The sequence below is a fragment of the Bacillus rossius genome, chromosome 7 (assembly GCF_032445375.1).
Source record: "Bacillus rossius redtenbacheri isolate Brsri chromosome 7, Brsri_v3, whole genome shotgun sequence".
NCBI lineage: Eukaryota > Metazoa > Arthropoda > Insecta > Phasmatodea > Bacillidae > Bacillus > Bacillus rossius.
The window spans coordinates 4,969,874-4,986,482 of record NC_086335.1 but is presented as its reverse complement, the minus strand read 5'-3'; the positions used below and the strand labels follow the sequence as shown (position 1 = coordinate 4,986,482).

Below are 16,609 nucleotides of genomic sequence, written 5' to 3'. Positions count from 1 at the left end.
CGGTGCCTGTGCACTCGGTGATTACGGTATCCAAAAGTCTTTGGTGATGGGAGTCGGCCCGTGTCGTATGCTGCACTGCCCCGCGTAATGCTTTGTGTGGGGAGTTTATGTTTAAGCAGCTGGGATAGGCCCTACACCATAAAAGGACCGGGTGCACACGGGGAGTAAATACGAAAAGGATTTGAAGAGTGACTATAATTACCAGTAGGTAGTGAATTCAGTGAAGACAAAGGTTGAGGACTCCCCGTGGGACGCACGTCCGTCCCGGTCCGTGAGTCACTCGGTACTGGCGTCTGGCCTTGGCGCGAAGGGAGGCCTCAGCATCCTGTCGTGCCAAAGTTTCTAAAGTTCTGTCATTCGGAAATTATTAAATTAATAAGAGATTGAAAGTGGCTCAAAATTCACCTAATAATAATTAACCTAATAAACAGATACTCTTTAGGAATTAGATTGAACAAGTTTGCATAAATAAGGTTTGAATAATGTGAGTCACACTGGAGACTGTTCGTCACTTGTTGACTGTTCCAGTGGCGATAGTTATACACAAATATTGGGGAGGTCATAAGTACGTCACACACTACTCTAATTAATTTAGGCTGAAGGCTGCAAGGGGAGCACTCACAAATGTATTAACATAAATCCACACGTGAGTGAAACCTGGGCACTCCTACGTCGCACTTCCTTTGGACGGGGTTCTTAATTAAAAGTGATGTTATCATTAAATTATGTTTAATTTATAACGCACAGGGATCGCGGTGGCTGGTTAATTAGGGCATGGTCTTTCATTCTACCTGCTGTTCCGGTGCTCGCCTGACCCGGGTGGGCCATTGCTAGGGGTGCGTTACGTTAGCAGGGTCGGATACTGGCGGTTGCAGGTCGGGCTTTAGGGTGGCCTTCGGTCGGACGACATCAAATTTAGTATCTTTATAGCAACCATAATTATTCATTCAAACATATACGTTTGAGATAGGTCCCCAATATAAATAAAACGATTCGCGGACATATTATAGTAATTTCCAGACACATTAGGCATGCTTTCTCAAAATTTAACCTAAGCTTGCGTTAATCAACACATTTATTTATGAAAAAAAGGCTTAAAATCATCACTAAATAGAGTAAACACAAAATATCAAGTATAACCAGTTACCTCATAGATTCTCTTTGCATTTTAAAGTAGCCTTAGATCAGCTGATTGTATCCTACATTTCAAACGTATGGTATGTCTGTATGATATATATTTATATATGCTCGGCTCGAAGGATGAAAACATGTGATGTGACAGATTATTACGTAAAATGTTTATAATGTTATGAAGATTTTAAGGTGTTCCATAAAGGTAAAGAAAATGCATTTAACATTGACTTATATTCTTATAATATTTTCATTACATGTTTCATTTGTTCGTAAGTGCTGTACATATTACTTAAGTCTCGATCACAATCAATGTAGTGTTTACACTTCACAAATCAAAACAAGCAGAGCTTGGCAACAAAGAACGGGTCATGTTCAAAATACAATACGGTAGTTACTATAAGGAAAATGTATGATGTCGTGGAAATTGGCCAGTGATAATTGAATTGTGGAACGAAAGCATTTATAGTTTATAGTGCGGGTAAAACATATATTTTCTTACTTATTCAAAGTAAATATTCGTAATTGTCTAGAGTAGCGGCCTATTGTAGAACAATATATGAATCTGATGCCTTTTAACATGGCACACTGATGACACTTGACTGCAGCGATCCTAGCTGTTTGTCATGGAAAAGGCCCACAAAATTAAAATTCCTGTGTAATAAAATGGCTATCTTAGCACAGATTTTTCTCTCGTTTGAAATGTTGTCATAGAGTAATTAATTTTCACTGTGTACATTTGTATGAAAACAGTGTATTCATAATCAAAACAATTGTTCGCAATCAATAAAAGCATCTCGACTCTGAGAGTATGCAAAATGACCTAAATTTGAACATGATGACAAAAGGGGAAAAACATACAACTTTTAACAATGAAACACACTTAACCCTGAATTTTTGTAAATTGTTTTAAGTATTTAGTAAATAATTTCATGAAATAGTTTATTTCTTAGAATGTGTGCTCACTTGAAAAAAAAAAAAGATAGCTTCGAAATTGTTTTTTCAGTACTACTGTTCCATAAAACTGTCAAGTGTTTTTACTATGTTGCTAACTTAATTATCCAACTGTTCCAAAATTTATATCATTTTAAAATTTCCTAATCTAACTGTGTATCAACTGTTGACTTGATGTAAGCTTTTGGACATACGCCATTGCTAAGCACATGTACGTCTGTAGAAGAAAACTAAAAAAAAAAAAAAAAAAAAAAAAAAAAATGAAAAAATTGCTTTTGTCAGGATTTAACACCACACAATACTCCACAACAGGAATATTGTCAACAAAAAAAGAAAAACAAAGAAAAATGGACTAACAGAACGAAAAAACCCCCACAAATGATGACAGCACAAAAATACCGAACCCAAAAAATTCAGCACAACAGTTGAAACGAGACAAAAACACTGCAAAACGAAAATACGAAACAAACACAATAGTTTTCCAAAAACAAAAGAGAAACGAAAACCCCCCCACAAATGATGACAGCACAAAAATATTGAACCCAAAAAAATTCAGCACAACAGTCAAAATGAGACAAAAGCACGACAAAACGAAAAGACAAAACAAACACAACAGTTTTCTATAACAGAAACAAGCGACGTTTCGGGAACTGCTATCTGCTCCCATCCTCAGGCTGAGACGCACATGGTACGGAAACACAGGTGCTGAATTTTTTGGGTTTGGTATTTTTGTGCTGCCATCATTTGTGGGTTTTTTTTCGTTCTGTTAGTCCATTTTTCTTTGTTTTTCTTTGTTTGTTGACCGTATTCCTGTTGTGGAGTATTGTGTGGTGTTAAATCCTGACAACAGCAATTTTTTGCTTAATTTGTGTTTTTTGTCATTTGTGTTTTTTTGTAGTTTTCTTCTACAGACATACATGTGCTTAGCAATGGCGTATGTCCAAAGGCTTACGTCAAGTCATGCACTCCCATTGCACAAATCTTTCAAAGATGTACCAACTGTTCATATCAGTGAACTATTGGTAAACTTGAAATATCGCAGTGCTGTTTAGCAGTAATCAGATTAAATGAGAGGAATTCAAAATTACAATTTTCAGTATTGTAGGTAGGTATATAATATTATTAAAAAAACTTTTTCTAGAAAATAACGATTTAATATTTATTTACAAAAGTGGTTTTGGAAATGTACTAATATTATAAATGTGAATGTGAGTTTGTTTGTTTGATTGTTTATTTGTTTGTCACGCTTTCACACAGAAACTACTGAACCGATCATCATGAAATTTTGTGCGCATATTTTCAAAGGTATAGTAAAGGACATAGGACACTTTTTATACAAAAAAAAATATATTTTTTTCTAAAGGGCAAAAAAATTTATATTGATATGTATGATCGTTCGACTGAGAGTTTGAGTAATTAGAATTACATTTAACGCCATATGGTGTTTCAATTAGTAAATTAAATAATTCGCCAATCTAATACTGTAAAAGCGACGGTCAATTCACTATTCAATTTAGTATAGCATATCTGCTTCCACATTAATTTTTATTTTTCTGTCACTGCCAAGCAATACCTACTTAAACTTTTTTTAATTTTTCAGTTTAGGTGTCTGTTTATTTTCTTTGGTGATGGTTGTTTGGATGTTGATGCTGAAGGTTATATTTTACTTTCAAAAGAATTTTGTTATTTAGTAGAAAATGATGTGGATCTTATTACTCAAGTTTTCCCGGACTTGCAACAACATTTGAATAGTGATCAGTGGTTGTGCGCAAGAGCAATATTGTCGCCAACAAATGATATTGTTAATAAAATCAACACTTATATTTTAAAAGATGTGCAAGGGGAAATGAAGGAGTATTTGTCAATAGATACAATCATGGATACAGAACAAAGCACTTCATATCCTGCGGAGTTTTTAGATTCACTTGAACTTTCGGATGTACACTCACATAAATTTTAAATAAAACTAAGTAAATGTACAAGTCATGCTTATGCGAAATCTAGATTCTCCTTGACTATGTAATAGAACGAGGCTTCAGATCACACAATTGGGGCAGAATATAATTGGTGCCACTATTTTAACAGGTGTCAGTAAAGGGGAAAGTTTTATCATACTTCGAATTCCAACTATCCCCACTGATCTACCGTTCCAATTCAAAAGAGTTCAATTTCCCATCAGGATTAGTTTTGCTGTTACCATTAACAAAGCGCAAGGGCAAACGTTGCAGGTAGCAGGGGTGCATTTGGAAAAGCCATGCTTTTCCCATGGCCAACTATATGTAGCCTGTTCGTGTTGACGTCGACCCAGGTGTCTCCCCTGCTCATAAAGTCCGTTATGCTGCGCCAACCCCTAATCCTCCCCTGCCCCGTGCAGTGAATGTGTATTGTGTGAAACATATTTTATATTCAAGGATGTGTCATCACTCCGAGCGCTGCACGTGTCGCGAAGTGGGGGGGGGGGGGGGGGGGATGATGGGCGGAGAGGAGAGACGCGGCAGGAGGGGGCAGTAGTCATCTGGCGGCCGAGGAAGGCGGTCGCACGGCGAGACGAGTGCGGCAGCGAGACGTGAGCCAGAACTGGTGAGACTGGATCCGGGCGATCGGGACTTCCACGTTCACGGGCGTTACGCTATCGGACATCATTGTAACTAATTTAATTGTAAATAAGTATTTTCTTGGTTTTGTTGAGGCGGGACATTTCGCGCATCGGCGGACACGTGCGTACCGCAACGGGACGGACTTCATGTCGCCGGCGACGGCGTTCCAACTTAATTGGTTTTTCACTATCATAGAGAAGGGGCAGAGACAGTTCATCAGTCGCATAAAGAACCAGGGGGTGCAGTCCGCACTTGGCGCCTGCCCAACCCCAAACACGTGCAGCCGAGCCTCACTCCGCGGAGGTACGGGTGTTGTGCCGCGGATTGCCCATGTACCTAGATTACGCGAAGGGCTCAATAAATACTTGTGGTCAAACTGTCGAAACATCATTGTAGCTCGGATAGTGTTAATTTTCCCCGCCACGAGGCTTGAACCCTCCCTGAGAATACTACGCAACCCGCATCACGGGGGTGATATCCGGGGCTACGACAGTGTGTGTCCAATGCCCGAAATCTGCACCGGACAGAAAAACATATAACATAGTATACAGGAGCATCCCAGAATAATACTCTGATTTAAGCTCTTTTAAAGAAATTTTTTTTATTATACATTAATACTGAACTTTTTAAAATGTTAGTATTTAAAATTATTTATTTTTTGTAATAGTGAAACATATTTCAATAAAGCATGTTTTCAGTTTTTTAAGCTAAATTGTATGTTAGAATTTTTAAATACTGCTGATCCCAGTCACACAATAAAAAACAAAACAATTACCACATTATTCTATTTTCTTTGCAATGATCTTTGATACTTATTCAAGGACATCAGCGCGAGCGAAACCGCGGGTAAAATCTAATTATTGTATAAAAGGAAGATACATTTAAAAGAATGAAATATTGAAGATCTTTACTTACTTACTTCATATCCATTGAGATTTATTTCTACAAAGGTTGTAGATATACAGTTTTCACAGTTAGATGAAGACAGTAATATTCTTCATATTTTAAATGGCAGTTGTGCAAAATTTTACCAAGAAGTACCAAAATTCTGTTTTAAGGGGTGGGAAAGGGTAGTGTGGGTAGTTTTTAGGAATCTTATTTAGACAGTGACATTCCATTTATTTTGAAGGTCAAGTGTGTAAAATTGCATCAAGCTCGAAATAAAACTTTAAATTGGTTTTCAACACATGCAAATAAACAAACTCTTTATATTTTTATTCATACACATGTTCATGTATAGGTACTTAAATCATTTTCATTATTATTAGAAATCATTTACCAGTATACTAATTTTGATACTGAAATGAATGTTGCGCAACTTTGAAAATCACTCTTCACTCTTCGACATGTATTGAAGATGAAAAAAAATTAGCTAATCAAAACCTGGTAAAAAAAATTAGTACTTTCTATTGGGATCATAAAAAGCTCCTAAATATGTACACACTTCTTTAAAACAATGGATATAAATTAATGTGGAGCAAGTGACAAATTTAATTAACTCTCTCATATTTGAACACAAAATTAAAATATATTAGCAACATGATATCTTTTTTAGGTTAATTTAATTGCCTGGCAGATGTATGCTTGTATTTAATTTACAGTAATATAATTAGTTTTTGGTTGGATTTTGTTATGGTCAATTTAATTTTTTTAAATTTTTACTGGTATCTTAGGTTTGTTTCCCAGCATATTTATTACCTGTTTTTAAATGAGTTAGGATACAGAACTATATTTTATAATGTATTGTATTTGAGATACTTTGTTGCCCCAGGCACCTTAATACCTAATCGCTGGGTGATATCCAGACTTCACTGAAGCCTTAAACACACAAGAACCAAGGTAGTTACATGGAAAATACTGAATGTGGATTGAACTTCTTTACTCACTTTACATAGTTACACAAGTGTGATGCTACAAGAAACAGTGGAAATCCCAAAGAGGATATAATTATAATTAAGCTGCTCCCAACGATGGGAAACAGTTTGGCATGACTTATGCGAGGCTATTAAAAGGGTTTAATTTATTTATATATATATATATTTATTTATTTATTTATTGAAGTTGATTCAGTGAACAAATGAGATGAAGGCCTCACGTTTTACAAAGCACATCCGCTGCCTTGAGCCACTCGCCCTTAACTGATGAGTGGTCGCCACCTTTCCCTCCCTCTCTCTCCCCTCCCTTTCCCCGTCTCTCCCCATCCCCCCTCTCCCCCTTTCTCCCCCCTTTCTCCCCATCTCTCCCCTCTCTCTCCCCATCTCTCCCTCTCTCTCTCTACTCACACCCAAGTCTCCTTATTTACATATTTTAATTAAATCCAATGCAAAACCATAACAAAACACTTTACCCTGCAGAACGTCAATAACATTTTAAAAGAGATTCATTTGTGTCTTAGTTTTTTATAATTAAATGGGTTTTACCAGTTCCAATAAACTATCTTTATGAACTTCCTTTATGGCTATGTGTGCTACAGTTAACTTAACATATGAGTAATAATTAATACTAATGCTTACTCTAGTTTCTTACACAACTTTTAGTATTGCACTTAATCTCTCTCTCTCTCTCTCTCTCTCTCTCTCTCTCTCTCTCTCTCTCTCTCTCTCTCTCTCTCTCTCTCTCTCTCGATATATATATATAAATGAATTAAATGTGGGTATGTATGACATTGATAAACTCAGACACCGTTTGACAGATCACCATGAAAGTTTGCACATCAAAGTGATTTTTCATGGAGAAGGGTTTTTTTGCTATCAATTTTTTTGTAACTTGCTGCTAGATGGCGCTGCAAGGCATCAACTTCTAAATAGTTCAACAATCACCATGGGTAGACAAAAAAAAACCATAAGTCACAGACATACAAACAGTAATTATGTGTAATTTTTCTATGTCCACCACTCTGTCATAAAGCCCTATCAGTTTTGCTTTAACTCGCGGACAATATATCACCCTGAGTTCAGCCGGGCAATGCCAGTATTACAGATAATATTTTTCTAAATGTGGTGAAATGATGTTGCGCATTACTTTCACCACAATCTTCATATTATTCTATGGTAGTGTTGGTGTGGTCATAGGAAAAGTTCAGAATTATATTTTGTTTCATCATTCAGCACAAATTTCCATAGTCATAACGGGACACGCTGGCTGGTGGAAGGGGTGAGTTGGCTGTCATTTTCTTTTCCATGCACATCATAAATATTACAGCCGTGTCAAATCATTCTTTTTTTTTATAGGTGAGGGAGGAAAGATATGCAGATATTCTTTTAAAACAGCTTTGCAGTACTAACTTGCACCATTTATAAGTTGCGACACAGAAAAGTCCGCAATAATGAGTTAACAAATTAAAGGCAACAAAATATAGTGTCCGTTTTAGCAAGTGTCGGGCAAACAAGTAATGAGTCACTATGCTCGGAACGCACATGCACATGAGGGTGTGCGTGTGCATGTGTGCCTGCAGGAAGTAGAAGCTCCACGCAGCCCTGAGAGATGTCCCTCCACGGCTCGGGCACATCTGAGGTGTCGTCGGTGGTCAGTCAGACCAAGGGTGTGTCCGGCGGGGAGGGGGCAGGCCCGTTGCCGCTGGACAAGGACCAGGTCCTGGCCGCGACCTCCCAGGCTTCTCTGTTGCTCCCCCCCAAGTAAGTACCCTCCCTATTGCTTACTTGCCAGCATCTCAAATTATTCACAAAGTTTTATATATTAAAAAAAAAAGAAAAGGCAATCTTTTATGATTTTACACAAATATGTTCATTCTTCTAAAATTTTTGTACCGTATTTACCTGCAGAACTATCGCCCCTATGTATAGGTCACACCCTTAATTTTGGCCAAAAAAAATCTTAGTTCACCGTAAGGGTAGCCCTCGAATATGAGTCGCGCCAAATAATTTTCTCCAGTAGAATACAAGTTAAGTCTTTATGGTTCGTGTCTCAGCTTATTGACACGTAATAAACAGCACTTATGTCCTTCGTCTTTCCCCTCTTCATCCTTTATGGTCGTTTTTCCCCCCTCCCCCTTATAGAGGGAGTAAAATCTAGCAGTCATGGCGGAGGGCAGAGGTAACACAACAGAGTTGGGTGCTGTGCCTGAAGAGTGTGTGTTGGGAATGGTAACGCAACCAGGTGCAGTCATGGAAAATGTATTGTAACTTGGAGGGGAAATTCATTTGTAAAAATAAAATAAAAGACAGAATGGTTGTTAAATAAATATTAAATAAGTAGCTGTGAAAATAATTCAATGATTTCCTGTCAAATTTTTACTCATGGGATTTAGGTTTTACTTCTACACAAATACCATCACCTTATTCAGACATAGGGGGAAATATCAAACTCAGAATTCACCACTTACTCTGTTGAGCAAAAACAGCTGCAAGAGTTTAAATCAGTACCGACTGGATTTTCAATTTGGTTGACTGTACAATAATTTAAAGAAAGTATGTTTATTATAAAAATAAATTAATTTGGATATGTTACTATTAATTACTTAACAAATTAAAGTTAAATGTCAGAATAATTTATAATTTGCTTCTAGCACTGTCAGATTTAAAAAAAAATTTAAAATAAAAAAAGAGAGAGCTTTACCAAACTTTATCCTAACCATTAAGACACAGTACTTACTTAAAATTATCTTAAATCTAGTTTGTGATTAGTTATTAGATACAACTGTTCAGTACTCACGTTTTTCATGAAGATAGCGAATTTGTCCCTTGCCAAGACTTCTACACTTAAATTCGGGCTTCTACCTTGGGTGTGTTAATGAACTCTACATCGGTAACTTGTTTAATTTTGTAGCACGACTAACCAACTTATTAGCCACGAGGTGCATGGCCTCTCCCAGGAGTGAGCCCACAACTGACTGACTCTTCCGCTTAAATCTCCGCACGCCCAGCCTACCAAAACAATCCAGGGTTGTGGAAACCAAATGTTAAAACAAATAACCGCGACAGCTGAGCAGACTTTCCCCTCCACCCCTGTGCGTGCGGCCTCATTGCATGTCCTGTTACGCAAACGTGACCCAGTATTGCCCTGAATTTTTTGTAATGTTTGGCTATTTGGGTTTCACTTAGGAGATTTTGCATGTGTTATTATTTGAACACACATCTGTAAATCTGTAGAACCTCCCCTATTTTGTAATGGTTTTGTAGGATAACTTACCTATTCATGATTGTTTTGGCACTCACACTTTGTTTCACACTTTGAGCTATCAGTTGACGAGACTGAAGTTTCTCATTTCATTCAAGATTTAAACACCAAAATCGCCAAACTATGCCTTACGCCCGAGCAGCTGTATAATGCAGATGAAACCGGCTTAAACTGGTTGTAATTCCCAACAAAAACATTTGTAATGGAGGAAGAAAAAAGTTTCAGGAAGGAAATTTCAAGAAGAGCGTATCACGTTACTGGTGTGCACAAATGCCCGGGAAGCAACATATTAAAACTCTTAGCTGTGGGTAAATCCAAGCCCCCACTGGCTTTAAAAATATAAAAGTCTAATCTCTTTTAGTAATGTACAAAAACCAATGCCAAGCATGGGTCACTAAAAGTATTTTATTACACTAGTTTTCCAACCATTTTGTACAAGAAGTCAAAGAACACTTAAAGGGAAAAAATCTGCCATCAAAGGCCATTTTGTTGTTGGATAATGCCCCAGGACACTCGGACAAGGAAGATTTAGAGTAGAGATGGCTGATGGTTACATAGAGGGTTTGTATTTGCCAAAATAAATGCACTGCTTTGATTCAGCCGACGGATCAAAACGTTATCAAAACTTTGAAAGCACATTTCAAGAAGCGCCTACTGATTGATATCATCAGCCGACCTGATGCAGACATCACATCAATCTCGAACAGATTTAACATCAAGGATGCCATTGTCAACGCAGCATTTGTGTGGCATCAACTCAAATCTTTAACTCTGATAAAATTTTGGAAAAATGTTTGGCCAGAATACTCACTCCTTCCAAAGAAAGACGACAGAAATAACAAATCTGAAGATAGAAACAATGTTATCGAGGCTGCGTTTACACTTTGTGATGAAATTAGCATTCACTGCAAACAACTGCAGAAAACTTGAGAAGATGGGTATTAGACGATAACCTTGGTTCTGATCTGACAGAAGAGGAGATAATCCAGGAAGTTACGGCTCATGTTGTAGACGACCCAATTGAGGAGGCCACAGAGGTGAAATACACAATCACTTGCGATGAAGTTATGTCGGCTGCAAACACTTTGATATGTTGGTTTGAGGAGATGAAACTCGAATACGAGAACATATTAATGTTAAAAGATATTCAAGAAGCCATGACAGACTCTTTACATAAGGAGAAACTAAAACAACTATTACAGATTTTTTTTTAAGCTGTAGATAAGTACCGTAGGTACATAGGTAATCACTACAATTTTTATTCTATATTATAAGAATTACTATACAAGTATCTATATATTTGATTTGTATATTTCTGTATATGTAACTACATATTGTGGACATAAATAATAAATTTGTATTATTCATTTGTGTAGAACTAGGTATACCTAGTTGAGTTTTTTTTATATTCCTGATGGCCGTAAAATATTTACTCAATATTGTAACAATATATCTACATAACAACTTAAATTTTCTTGCCTGAGAAGTCAATTCAGTTTTAAAAAATCAAACTTTGATTAGTCAACATTTTTGATAATCAACAACCCCTCGGTCCTGTAACATTAGGATTATCGCGAGTCAACTGTATTCAACTAGTTCCATAAGTTAATTTTAGTTCAGAACAGTGAAACTTCACTTGTGCCATGCTAACTTAGCCGATAGAACCACCTCTGGGTAGTAATTTCTTTAATGGTTTTGCCTTAAGTATAATTTTTAAATTTACTGCGGAAAATTAATATAGTTGTAGAAAACAATTTTCTAACATTTGTACTTGCAATTATTTTTCTTCTAAACAAGGAAATAGTAATCCAAACTTGTAGTCATCACTCCTTTCCGTATGTAACATTCCCTTGAGAACTCCAACATGGACAATGACTATTGCCCTGTAGACTAGACTATGATTTCCAATCTTAATAAATTGTTGAAACCATAAGATTCCTTATCCCATTAGATGAATGAAGTAGATTATTAGTTTGTGTGTTTCTAACAGGACATTTTAAATACCATTTAGTCCAAAATTTGCCTCTTCAGACCATATAACGATATCAGCTACGTATACTGATCAAACCAACTTTTCCAACAACCAAAAATTGACATCAATCAAAAATGGCTGTACATTCAAAAGATAAAAGAATTATTCATCCTTTGAAAGTGGCACCACCGAGGTAGCAGTTGAATCACGTCATGCCAACTTGCGATGCTATGCAAAGAGAACCATTTAGGAAAAATAATACAAACAAAATTGTACCAAAAGAATTTGAAACACACACAATTTCACCTTAACGCCAAATAAACAATATTTAATTTATTGAGTAACCTTAAACAACCAAATAGTACTGCTAAAATTAGTTATTTACAATGTTAAGAATAAAAAAATCTTGATAAATAGAGTCTTGACTCTACCCATGTTCCGGTACACAGGTGGTGGTTATGTGTTGCACCCTTGGTACTCACGTGTGACTGGAATCAAAAATATTTATATTTTAAATAATTATATTTACAATAACAACCAGCGCATATATTCATATGAGGCCTGTAAGCCTTGAATATTAACAGCCTTGCCAGCTCACTTCAACAGTAACAAATTTGAAATGCAAAACAGCAAAGAGCAAGTCTAAATTATCATTTAAATTTACAGCGAGGCTGGCCACCTTTTACATCCCGTAAACATTACTTAAGTTGAAACTGTGCTTCATAACCAACCCCTATGACAATGACAAAATTATGACTTTATTAAAAGTGTATGTAAAGATAAATAGCAAAAGGAGAATACGTAATTATTTTTACACTTCAAATATACTGGAGCCAATACTTGTGTGATATTACAAAATATTTTACCAAATAGGATCAATGCTAAAGTCTTTAAAACAAATTAAAACTTTAATACTGCTTATTATTGTAGAAACTGTCAAGGTGGTGGATGCCACGGTTGTTAATACTACTGCTCTCTAGCAGAGAGTGTATGTGTGTACTACATGACACTAGTACTCCTTGTCACGAACAACCCCATTCGACGGGCGTAACTCTCCTCAATCCACTGTTGGGTCCTGGGAACTGCCAACGCTGTGGTGTGGGCAGTCTGTGTTCCCAGAAGTGATGGCACTCTCTCAATGCCTGTTGCTTGTTAAACATTTGGCCCAATCACCTACTAGCAACGTAAACTTCTTCCTTGTGTCGTGAGGGAACTCCACTCGTTCTTGTCGACCCAAGAAATATTCAAACACCTTTAGGTCTTCTAGCGTACTGAAGTAATTCTTACTTTCTTACGTTCACGTAACATACCGTCCAGAGTTCAGAGACTTAAAACAAGACTGGTGCATACGTAAGTTTCATCCTCCATTGGTGTGGGCAGCGTAGAGACGTAAGCTGGGGCAGTGATGGAGTGGGGCGTTGTCTTCCTCGATGACTGGCTGGTGCTTCCCTCGAGATCAGGGTTTTTTTTACAGTCGCCAGCGATGGCGGTTGACGAAGCCTAGAATGTTCAGAAAATTTTTGGCCGAAGGTTCAGTGAACAGAAGTTCAAGTTATGACACATATCGTTCAATTTAGATAACTGTCCCACTGAGTTTTTTCACCTTTCTTTTTTACTGCAGCACGGGTCACATACACAACAGGTGTCCTGGCTGGATCAAGGCACTCACACGCGTGTGCGCCTTACGTGCTACTGTTAACTCTACGTGTTCTTACAAATGTGACGAGAGAAGATTGCACTTGTTCTTACAAGAATCAACTTTCTTTCCACCTTTTTTTTGCCCAAAGAAACTCCAGATATGTTATTGCATCATGGATATTATTTCTTGCCTGTGGAAAAACTTTTTTTTTTTAACCTGCTGGGAACAGTACCTAGATCACTGAAGTAGGAGGCGGTTATGGGATAGCTCAAGTTTCGTGATTGAGTACAAGAGGATGTAACTGTCTGTATTTTGACTGGGGTGTTAGGTTTTTTTTTGTTTCAAGACATTGAAGATTGCTAAGAACACTCTGACAAAAAATAATAATCTTGGCATGCAGTTTAATTATCCATATTCATAAACAAACTTAAGGAAAAGTTTTATAACTCTTATCATAATCAAACAAAATTTTAAACGAGAAAAATTAATGTAGCTTGGCTTATGCCTTGTGAAAAATTTAGAACTTTTGTACATAATATATGGCCGAGAAACACTTTGTTCAAAGAACTTTCGTAGTTAGGGTCAATTAAATTCCCATTTTTGTTCAGCAGTGTTTTTTTACTTTTAATTACCTTCATTAGTTTTTAACAGGTTATACAACACGCCCATAAGTAGTAAGAGCCTATAACAATCTTGTGGAATAAATTTGAGCCAGTCAAGTGTCCCAGGCCAAAGGTTACAATGTTGCAGCTACCAGTTGACATACATCTCCGCCCAGGTGTTGCACAAGAACATTGCCAGAAAATAACACAAAATGCACAGATCTATATCCACAGGCAAGACAGCAATTATTTTGTGGATTCATCATGTAACAAAAGAGACTTGAAGGAAATACACGTCTGCTATATATTGATGATTAAACCACAGTGATCTTGACAACCCTGAAACAGTTTGTACAAGGAGAATAATGATGTAACCTTTGTTATCTGCCAATTAGCAATAAGAATCACCGTTATAACCATGAATATACGAGGGTTGCCTGAAAAGTTTCCGACCTCAATATGGCTAATAGTGGCACTCGGAGGACAGACATTTCTGTCGAATGAGGAGGTCACCACGTTTGTAAACAACTAATATGCAGAGACTCACGCAAACAATTGTTAAAAAACAACTGCTCATCCAAAATGGCTGAAATTTCAGACAGTATATTCCAAAAACATGACTAAACACATTCCCCAATTTTCGTTGACGAGTGCTGCCATCTTCATGTTGAGGTCGGAAACTGTTCGGACAACCCTCACACTGCAGTGAGATGATGTGAATGCCCGGTCACCGGGAGAGAGACAGCCAGGGCAGCCAGGTGTGTGACTGGTGTCTTGCAGGATGATGTGAATATGTAGCGTGGTAGGCCCGGTCACCGGGAGAGACAGCCAGGGCAGCCAGGTGTGTGACTGGTGTCTTGCAGGATGATGTGAATGTGTAGCGTGGTAGGCCCGGTCACCGGGAGAGACAGCCAGGGCAGCCAGGTGTGTGACTCGTGTCTTGCAGGATGATGTGAATGTGTAGCGTGGTAGGCCCGGTCACTGGGAGAGAGACAGCCAGGGCAGCCAGGTGTGAGACTGGTGTCTTGCAGGATGATGTGAATGTGTAGCGTGGTAGGCCCGGTCACCGGGAGAGAGACAGCCAGGGCAGCCAGGTGTGTGACTGGTGTCTTGCAGGATGATGTGAATGTGTAGCGTGGTAGGCCCGGTCACCGGGAGAGAGACAGCCAGGGCAGCCAGGTGTGTGACTGGTGTCTTGCAGGATGATGTGAATGTGTAGCGTGGTAGGCCCGGTCACTGGGAGAGAGACAGCCAGGGCAGCCAGGTGTGAGACTGGTGTCTTGCAGGATGATGTGAATGTGTAGCGTGGTAGGCCCGGTCACCGGGAGAGACAGCCAGGGCAGCCAGGTGTGTGACTTGTGTCTTGCAGGATGATGTGAATGTGTAGCGTGGTAGGCCCGGTCACCGGGAGAGAGACAGCCAGGGCAGCCAGGTGTGTGACTGGTGTCTTGCAGGATGATGTGAATGTGTAGCGTGGTAGGCCCGGTCACCGGGAGAGAGACAGCCAGGGCAGCCAGGTGTGAGACTGGTGTCTTGCAGGATGATGTGAATGTGTAGCGTGGTAGGCCCGGTCACCGGGAGAGAGACAGCCAGGGCAGCCAGGTGTGAGACTGGTGTCTTGCAGGATGATGTGAATGTGTAGCGTGGTAGGCCCGGTCACCGGGAGAGAGACAGCCAGGGCAGCCAGGTGTGTGACTGGTGTCTTGCAGGATGATGTGAATGTGTAGCGTGGTAGGCCCGGTCACCGGGAGAGAGACAGCCAGGGCAGCCAGGTGTGAGACTGGTGTCTTGCAGGATGATGTGAATGTGTAGCGTGGTAGGCCCGGTCACCGGGAGAGAGACAGCCAGGGCAGCCAGGTGTGAGACTGGTGTCTTGCAGGATGATGTGAATGTGTAGCGTGGTAGGCCCGGTCACCGGGAGAGAGACAGCCAGGGCAGCCAGGTGTGAGACTGGTGTCTTGCAGGATGATGTGAATGTGTAGCGTGGTAGGCCCGGTCACCGGGAGAGAGACAGCCAGGGCAGCCAGGTGTGAGACTGGTGTCTTGCAGGATGATGTGAATGTGTAGCGTGGTAGGCCCGGTCACCGGGAGAGAGACAGCCAGGGCAGCCAGGTGTGAGACTGGTGTCTTGCAGGATGATGTGAATGTGTAGCGTGGTAGGCCCGGTCACCGGGAGAGAGACAGCCAGGGCAGCCAGGTGTGAGACTGGTGTCTTGCAGGATGATGTGAATGTGTAGCGTGGTAGGCCCGGTCACCGGGAGAGACAGCCAGGGCAGCCAGGTGTGTGACTGGTGTCTTGCAGGATGATGTGAATGTGTAGCGTGGTAGGCCCGGTCACCGGGAGAGAGACAGCCAGGGCAGCCAGGTGTGAGACTGGTGTCTTGCAGGATGATGTGAATGTGTAGCGTGGTAGGCCCGGTCACCGGGAGAGAGACAGCCAGGGCAGCCAGGTGTGTGACTGGTGTCTTGCAGGATGATGTGAATGTGTAGCGTGGTAGGCCCGGTCACCGGGAGTGAGACAGCCAGGGCAGCCAGGTGTGAGACTGGTGTCTTGCAGGATGATGTGAATGTGTAGCGT

General features: G+C 39.5%; 1 protein-coding gene across 1 annotated transcript in view; it reads left to right on the top strand.

Moving 5' to 3' along the window:
• Positions 1–1,219: 1,219 nt before the first annotated feature.
• Positions 1,220–16,609, top strand: part of LOC134533649 (sorting nexin-16) — a 65,372-nt gene continuing 49,982 nt past the window's right edge. The window contains exons 1-2 of the mRNA XM_063371183.1: positions 1,220–1,336; positions 8,137–8,317. Coding sequence (XP_063227253.1) covers positions 8,166–8,317 — 152 coding nt within the window. The 5' untranslated portion in view covers positions 1,220–1,336; positions 8,137–8,165. The remainder of the gene's footprint in view (positions 1,337–8,136; positions 8,318–16,609) is intronic.